We start from the raw sequence: 8753 nt of genomic DNA, 5'->3' as shown, positions 1-8753 counted from the left end.
CAAAAACGGTGAACAAACACCCCCGGGGGTGGGGGGCCAAGGGACCTGGGGCCCCGAGGGAGAGGCCGAGGGAAGGCCCCGCCCGGTTCCCCGGGGAAAACGGGCTTTTCGGGTCCCCCGCGGGGGGGGGCGCGGGGCCCGGGGCCCGAGGCCCCCTCCCGCGTTTTTCCCTTTCGGTCCGCGAAGGATTAAAGCCCGAAAAATGCGGGGGGCGCCGAAATGAATGAACGCCTGGTGATTGATCTGAGGGGAAGGGCTGCCCAGGGTTCCGGCGTCGTGACCGGGGGATGGCCCCGGCCGTTTTGCTGCCGCACCGGGAGGGAGCGCGGGAGGGACAGAGGGGGCGGCGAGGTCAGTTTTGGGTCCGTGGGCTTCGCGGCGGCGTCCCGAAGGCCTTTAGCTCCATGGGCCGAAGCGCAGAGGCCGAGGCTGAAGGATGCCATTGGGAGATACAGGGCGGGAAAGGCGTGTTGGTGAGAGGCCGGCATGGAGCCGGCTCCTGCAGAAGGGGAGGCCGAGAGGAGAGCCGGGAGGAAGCCCGGGGCGAGTCCCGCGTCCACTGTGGGTTCAGTCCGCGGGGTAAAGGCAGCTGTTGTGTGACCGTGTGTGGCAGCGAGTATAGGCAGCGTCCTCTGCAGACCTCGCAGGCCGGTCCCCGCATCCGGCACTATCCTAGGTCCTGAGCTCACGGCGATTCTAGGGGCGAAGATAAACAGGAAACACATTAACCATAAAATAATGTCAGACAGTAAGTGATGTGAAGCGTATAAAACAAGGGGAAGAGAGGCTTATGGCATGCTGAAGGGGTTTCAGGAGGAGGAGGAGCAGAGTCTGGATTGTAATAAGGTAGGCACCCTTAAAGAGAAGTCTGGTTTTCGAGAGGAAACACCTTTTTCTTTTTCTTTTTTTTAAGTAGGAAACAAAAAGCCATGTTTTGAGTTGAGCAAAGGAACAAATGGAGAAGGAGATTTGGAGGGAGAGGAGACAGGGGGCCTGGGATTGGGGGGGATCTTTTGAGAGGAAGAAAGGAGGGGTGGGGATATGTATACAGATAGATGTTTCTAGGTAGGGACTTGAGGACTTGTATGGTGACAGTTTTCTTTGTGGAATAGAGGCCTTCTTTGGGGCAGAGGAAAGGGAGCCAATGGAACCCCCAGAGCGAGGGTGGGGAGAGGGTGCCTTGAGGGATGGGGGGGGGGTCTCTTTCTTACCAGGCACATCCCTAGACACCTCGTGATGTTGGAGACCCGGCTACTGTGAGAGTGGAGACTCCTTGCAGCCTTTATGAGTTCTCTCACCCGGCAGCATTTGGCCACCCAGGGATCTGAGTGCCCACCTGAAGGGTAGTTGATCCAAGTAAGTGGGTTAGCAGGGAAGATATGCCAGAAAGATGGAAGTGGGTGTGGAGGGCAAGGGGCTTGAGGGTCCGCCCAGAAAGAGGCTGAGCCTGGGCTGGATAGAGACGGAACAGGGCGAGCCTCCTGGTGTTGGGCTGGAGGGAGGGCGAGGTGGCATTCTCTCTGAGAGCCGAGAGCAGGTGTAGCCGGAGGACGAAGCGCCCTGGATGGGTAGGAGAGATTGTGATCAGAAAGCAGGATGCTGGAGTGTAACATTTCCGTTGTGGAGCAGTTAACAGGTCTTGGCTGTGACTGCTGGCATGGAGGAGGAGATTGTTTGAGGAGAGGAGGTCGGGGAGCTGAAACTAGGGTTGTAGCAAGTGTTCAGAAGGATGCAGAGACCTGAGGTGGAGAGGGAAACAGCTAGATGCCTACGCTGTGAGGAAGCTGGGGAACCCGTTCTTATCTACGTTAAATAAATAATTATGGGAGATGAAACCGAGATCTAGGGAATTTGAGAGAATTGTTCAAGGCGCACAGATAATACATACACTTAGCTGAGGGATGTGCTCAGGGTAGCAGACCTGGGGTGCTTGGCGGCTTCTCACAGGCAGCACTTTAGGGAGTCACAGCAATCCAAGGTCTGGCCTCCTCATCTCGGGGCTCGATGACCGTGCTCTGCGCACCCAGAGATGTCTTCTCCTCAACAGACATGCTAGCTGGTCAATATCCAGGGCATCACCTGTTTAGTTTCCCTTCCTAGTGCCTGGAATGCTCCATATCCACCCCAGGACCCCTTCTTTGCTTTGGAGAAGCCTCTCGGACGTTGCTGGGTGAGATGGGCGGAAACCAAGGGAAGTCGTGTAACCTGGGTGGGCATTATCCCACCTCCAGCAGCAGGCCACAGCTTCCCAGAATTTGGGCCTGAATCCTCCCAATCTAAAGTGCTAGGCAGCGGTTCTCAACCTGTGGGTCACGACCCCTTTGGCGGTCGAACGACCCTTTCACAGGGGTCTCCTAAGACCATCCTGCATATCAGATATTTACATGACGATTCATAACAGTAGCAACATTACAGTTATGAAGTAGCAACGAAAATAATTTTATGGTTGGGTCACAACATGAGGAACCGTATTTAAAGGGCCAGAAGGTTGAGAACCACTGGGCTAGAGGAATGCTGTCCACTCTTATTTTCTCTGCGTGTCCTCTCACCTTCACTTTTTGACCATGTTGTTAGGCAAGGGCTCCGTTAGTCCCATTTTCCAAGGGGCCCTGGGAGATAGTCTCCTTCCACTCAGGTGTGGGGTCCACCTGTTCCCTTTGATACAGAGGAAGCAAGCATGAGCACAATTGGTTCCAAATTTCTTTTGAATTAATAACTGTTCTATGTAACCATTAACTCCAATTATAATTAATGTGAAATGATAAAACTTCTATTGAGGGAAAAGTAAACTTAAACATTCTGACAGTGTTTTGTGTTTAGGTTATGTAACAAATGATTATTACATGAATGAAACCAAAATTCCTAAAAGCATTCTAGAAACGAGATCGTAACTGTAACATGAGTTGATTTTCCAGTTATTTGGAAGCTTGGGAAATTAACACAAAGTGGTAGTAATTCTTGAAGAGCAATTAGAATCATTTCTGTACAATATAGGTGAGTTTTTACACAAAGCATCTTTCAATGCAAGAAAAATGGGAAATGTCTGGCCTGTGTGGCTCAGTGGTTGAGTGTCGACCCATGAACCAAGAGATCAAGGTTTGATTCCGGTCAGGGCAGATGCCCTAGTTGTGGGCTCAATCCCCATTAGGGAGCATGCATGCAGGAGGGAGCTGATCAATGACTCTCTCATCATTGATGTTTCTATCTCTCTCCTTCTTTCTGAAATGAATAAACACATATTTTACAAAATGAAAAATGGGAAGTGAAGAAAGGCTTCAAATATGTGCAATTTAAAACGGCATTTATTAACTCAACGATTCTTAAGTCAGCAGTTTAAGCTGGGTTCAACTGTATAGTTCTGCTGATCTTTGCTGGGCCCTCCTGTGCATCTGCAGTCAAATGGAGGGTTGGCTGGTAGCTGGTGATATGGGGTGGCTTCACTCACGTAGCTGGGGGTTGGTAGGCAGGTGGCTGGGGGCTAGCTTTCTGCTGCTCTTCACAAGGTCTCGGGTCGTCTGGCTTGGTATTATTAGATGGTGATTTTAGGATTCTAATCACAGCAAGAGAGAGAACTGCAAAGGCTCTTCTAGCCAAGGCTTGGAACTTGCCCATTATTTCTACTACATTCTCCTGGTCAAAGCAAGTCACCAAACAAGCTCAGATTCGAGAAGTGGGTAAGCAGGCTCCAGCTTCTGGTGGAAGGAGTTGCAAAATATTGTGACTTTTCTGCAATCTGCCACATATATATTGCTAATGGTGTGGCAGCACTATTCTGAGTGCTTTGCCTGCATTAACTCAATCATCACATCGATCCAATGAAGGGGGTACTGTTACTAAATACAGTTCACCGATGAGAAAACAAGTACTGAGAAGCTAAGAACCCGGCCCATGTCTGTACAGGTAGTGACACAGCTGAATCTGAGCCCAGGCAGTCTGGTTCCAGAGCTGCTCTGTTCACCAACAAGCTGTCCTGCCCCCGAGCGAGGCGGGAGAACTTGTTCTGAGCACACCGGATAAAACTCCAGCCTTGTGTACATTAAACAGTGTGCTCACTTGGCAAACAGGGATACATCCATGCATACTTTATGAGTGAAAATGTGTAAAGGGAACACTAGCATGAGCTATTTCTTTACCAATTTAGTCTCAGAACTAGGATACTAAATGCATCAAAGACGCTGCTTTTTCTTTTGTTGAATAAGCAACCAAAAATATCCTAAATCAGAATTCATAGCAATTGTAACCTTTCCTCTTTGGAGTTCAGTTATTAGAACTTTCAGCAAAAGGAAGACTTCCGGCAGCCACAGAAAGTGTGGTCAGGCTGCAGGCGCGTTTTTCAGAATGCCGAAGGGCTGCCCGGTGGGTCTGGCTGTGGGCGGCGTGTCAAGCTGCAGTCCTTTGGTTTCAGGTCTCCCAGGCGGCTGCCGAGCTTCAGCAGTACTGCATGCAGAATGCCTGCAAGGATGCCCTGCTGGTCGGAGTTCCAGCGGGCAGCAACCCCTTCCGGGAGCCCAGGTCCTGTGCTTTACTCTGAAGACTGGTGAGTCTTGATCCACCGTGCCGGCTTGGGGCCATGCCACTATCACAGGGCTTCCCAGAGGATTTGGGCAACTGTGTTTTGAATATCTACTATTCTTGGGGGAATTAAAAAGAAGAGCAGCCAAATGCACAACTATCCCTGAAGGGTGACTCTAGTCTCTATTTACCCTGCCTGTGCATTGCATCTAATTAAGAGAATCTCAATCCTCTTGGGCACTAACTCATAAGATGTTAATATCTTCATGTACTTGAGCTCTTTGACTGAGTTAGCTGGTGGTCATTGCTTGACCTTAATCCTACTCTCTGTCCTTACACCATCCCAGAGTTGTCATTTGCTGCTTGGTGCTATCAACCCACTTGCTGCTCTTGGGACAAAGGACTCCCCAGAGGAAGAGTTGTTCCTACTACCAGCTGTGATGTCTTTCTTTTTTTTTTTTTTTTTAAATTTATTTTATTGATTTTTTACAGAGAGGAAGGGAGAGAGACAGAGAGCCAGAAACATCGATGAGAGAGAAACATCGGTCAGCTGCCTCCTGCACATCCCCCACTGGGGATGTGCCCGCAACCCAGGTACATGCCCTTGACCGGAATTGAACCTGGGACCCCTCAGTCCGCAGGCCGACGCTCTATCCACTGAGCCAAACCGGCTTTGGCTGTGATGTCTTTCAAAGGCTTCAGAATACATCTCTGTTTCACTTATTTAATATTTTTATTGGTTTCAGAGAGGAAGGGAGAAGGAGAGAGAAATATCAATGATAGGAGAGAATCATTGGTTGGCTGTCTCCTGCACGCCCCCTACTGGGGATCAAGCCCATAACTCAGGCATGTGCCCTGACTGGGAATTGAACAGTGACCTCCTGGTTCATAGGTTGACGCTTAACCACTGAGCCAAACTGGCCAGGGTATCTCTGTGTTTTAATGGAGGAAGCTTTAATGTAGCTACTGGGGGAAAGTGTGAGTCTGGTTAAAAGAGCTTTAAAAGCCAATTATTGAAATGAAAATCTCTCTTTGGTGGCATATTAGAAATGTCATGGGTTCTAATGCATTATGTGGGGTCTAATTCACATTTTCCCTTTTTTCTTTTTTTGGAAGAGTTCAGTGAGTAGATTATTAGAGTCTTTTGGGGCCAACATATTCAAATTTTGTGTTTGAATGGGTTTTCATACAGTAAATAATCATCTTAGGTCCGTTTTCATACATATAAAGGAAATTATGCATATTAAAAAGAAGTAATCATACTATCAGGTACTGTTGTACCTTTTAATAAAAAATGCCCACATTTATGGTATCAAAGTAGTAGTTACATGCTGGCTTGGCATTTTTCTTTTTACAGAGCACTTTCATGGGTGCTATTCCTTCAGTGGTGTGGTTTGAATGGGTTTTTAAAATTAACTTGCTACTCTCTGCTTTGAGAATACTAAAGTGTCCTATGAAATGCTGACTGTTAATTTCGTGTGTAAATCTTACTAAAGTGAAAATGAACCAAATTCTCTTTCCATTAGGAAAGAAGTTCGCTAAGGAAGCCTTCAGGCACAAAGTGATGAATGACTGCCTCCAAGTGTCACGAAAACATTTTTCTCTAACGAAACGACTTACATATTCAGACCTTCCCTGCGGCCTGGTCCTATAGCCAAAATTCTACAGAAATTGATGAGTTTCAACTCAAATTAGGAAACTGGGTGAAGGAGGAGACTTTTAAATAATAATGGCCTGGTTTGTTTGGTGAAGTGCTTTATACTTAAGACAAAAACCCTACCACCAAATATACAAAAATGCACCTCTTTCATAAGTGAATTATTGGTGTTTCTAGACCTGAAATATTATGTATGTTTTATTTACTGATGTTTACATTTTGGGAAGGAAAACATTTTTATTAAAAAATTTAATACTTGTAATTTGTTGTTCCTAAGATTTTAACACCATAACAAAATGTGTCCTTTTCTCATGAATTTATAATTTCAAAATGAAGGCAAGACAGTGTAAAAGTGGGGGAAAGAACAGACTTTATTAATCAAGTGATGTCTTGATTTTTGTGAGAAGATTGTTTTATTTTAACACTAAATATGGAAGCTGTTTCTTAGCAAACTTGTTTGGAAAGATTAATGTGTTGTGTATTAGATCTCCCCATTTTGTGTATGCCACAGATCTGATCTTTGTCTTCTTAAGTTCCTCTACTTCATAGTTGTGGTTATACTGTAAAAAAACACTACATTATCTCATAGCTTTCAAATGTTTAAAATGTGACTTACAGAACACTGCAAATGATTAAAAGCAAAGCAATGTGAAAATCTTACAAGCTAAATGGATTCTTAATGTCATAAGTGTTTTACTTTGATGATGTGCCTTTGATTTGAGACACTAAAATGGAGACTTTATTTGTGTTTGTAATAATTTTTGAAGAGCTTAGAAATAAAGTTTCTGCTTAACTCATTATTTTCTATGACAGCAACATTTGGTGTCTGATTTTGTTTTAAGGTTTCACAGATTTCTGTTTGCTTGTGAGATTGAATGCTGGAAGTGGGAGATACAAATTTTTGTTTATAAGTACTTGTAGAATTTTATAAATAGTATACGTATAACATACAGAAATATCTCAATTGCTGGCATTTGCTCTTGAAATAACTATGTGTAAAAACATAAGTAAATAAATGAAAATATTTTTTGAGCGTAAGTATTGTTACAATAGAGAAAATAGAAGCCATTAGGTGGGTACTCCCTTAAGTTCTGGCCACTAAACTTCCAAATCTAAGCAATTTGAATTCCTTTCATTTGATCATAATTCAGGTGTCCCTTTCTAGCCCTTGTATGTATTCTCTGGATCTGATTCACCTTCTCTGAAATGTCACACTGTCCATTATCCTTTCTCTCCTTTCTCTTCAGCTTCTCCATTGGATCTTTTCTATCACCATTTAAACATGTTCCATTCTCCATCTTAACGATAACAAGCATTTTAAAAAAATCTCCATTAACAAACAAATTTTGGTTTACAAGACGAGTAAGTCCTAGAGATCTGCTTACAGCCTAGTGCCTATAATTAACAATACTCTATTGTATACTTAAAAATTTGCTAACAATGCAGATTTAATGTTAACTGTTCTTATCACAAAAATAATAAATAAGAGGGCAGGGGGAACCTTTTGGAGATGGTGACTAGGTTCATGGCATAGATTGTGATGATGGTTTCACTTATCTCCAAACTCATCAAGTTGTAAACATTAATTATGTACAGGTTTTAATGTGTAAAATAGAAACAACTCACAAGAACTTCTCCTATTCCACTTTTTCCTTCAGCAAAATCTTGGCACTATAGTACAAGAAAACTAGAGACATCTCACAAACACAGATGCAAATGACCTAAATATAAACAAATCAAATCTAATAATATATCAAGAGGAGATACAATGTAACAAAGCTAGTTCAATATAAGGAAATCTATCAATGCAATTCATTCCATGAATGGTTTAAAGAAGAGAATCTATGCCAACAAGTCATTTGATAAAATTCAGTGGTTGTTCTGAATAAAAACTAAGTGGACAAATGACATAGGAAAGTATATATAGAAAAATAAGCATTTTCTACACTGGCAATAGCTATTTAGAAATGGAAATGGAAACTATATCTCATTTCCACTTTAATGACAAAACGATAAAAAATACTTGAGAATTTAACAAAAGTTGCAAGTTATAAAGAAAAGCTTTTATTGCTGTTTATAGAACAGGGTCTACATAAATTAAAGTTCAATAATATCATTAAATCTCAATTTCATATAAACTTAGTGGCATTCCTATTTTATTTGAGGAAAACTGGTTAAAATATCTAAAAGTTCATATGGAAAAATCAAGTGTCCAAGATAGTTTTTAAAACCGTGTGTGTGTGTGTGTGTGTGTGTGTGTGTGTGTGTGTGTGTATTTAAAAACAAGGAAGGGTGAAACTTGCCTTACTAGTTCTTAAAATTTACTTTGCCTAGCCAGTGTGGCTCAGGGGTTGAGCATCAACCTATGAACCAGGAGGTCACGGTTCAGTTCCCAGTCAAGGGTACATGCCTAGGATGAAGGCTCAATCCCCAGTAGAGGGCGTGAAGGAGGCAGCCAATCAATGATTCTCTCTCATCATTGATGTTTCTACCTCTCTCCCTCTTCCCTTCCTCTCTTTTGAAATCTGGCTGGGTAGCTCAGTTGGTTAGAGCATCGTCCCAATAAGCCAGGGTTATGGGTTCC

The 8753-nt window shown here is 43.8% G+C and overlaps 1 protein-coding gene across 1 annotated transcript; it reads left to right on the top strand.

The window, feature by feature from the left end:
• The first annotated feature begins 343 nt into the window (after nt 1-343).
• LOC106697041 (guanine nucleotide-binding protein G(I)/G(S)/G(O) subunit gamma-10) lies at nt 344-6985 on the top strand. The gene is made up of 3 exons (XM_023753283.1): nt 344-846; nt 4406-4537; nt 6039-6985. Exons 1-2 carry the CDS (start codon nt 796-798, stop codon nt 4529-4531), a joined length of 177 nt encoding a protein of 58 aa, XP_023609051.1. The 5' UTR covers nt 344-795; the 3' UTR covers nt 4532-4537; nt 6039-6985.
• The last annotated feature ends 1768 nt before the right edge of the window (nt 6986-8753 follow it).

This window comes from Myotis lucifugus, unplaced genomic scaffold, assembly GCF_000147115.1.
Source record: "Myotis lucifugus unplaced genomic scaffold, Myoluc2.0 scaffold_43, whole genome shotgun sequence".
In the NCBI taxonomy this organism is placed as follows: domain Eukaryota; kingdom Metazoa; phylum Chordata; class Mammalia; order Chiroptera; family Vespertilionidae; genus Myotis; species Myotis lucifugus.
This window is presented reverse-complemented; position numbering and strand designations above follow the sequence as displayed.

Bases quoted from the DNA above. Each gene is read 5' to 3' on its own strand.
- LOC106697041 (XM_023753283.1), top strand. From the start codon at position 796: ATGCTGAAGGGGTTTCAGGAGGAGGAGGAGCAGAGTCTGGATTGTAAT. The intron at 847-4,405 runs GTAGGCACCCTT...CTTTGGTTTCAG, and splicing joins AGAGTCTGGATTGTAATAAG to GTCTCCCAGGCGGCTGCCGA.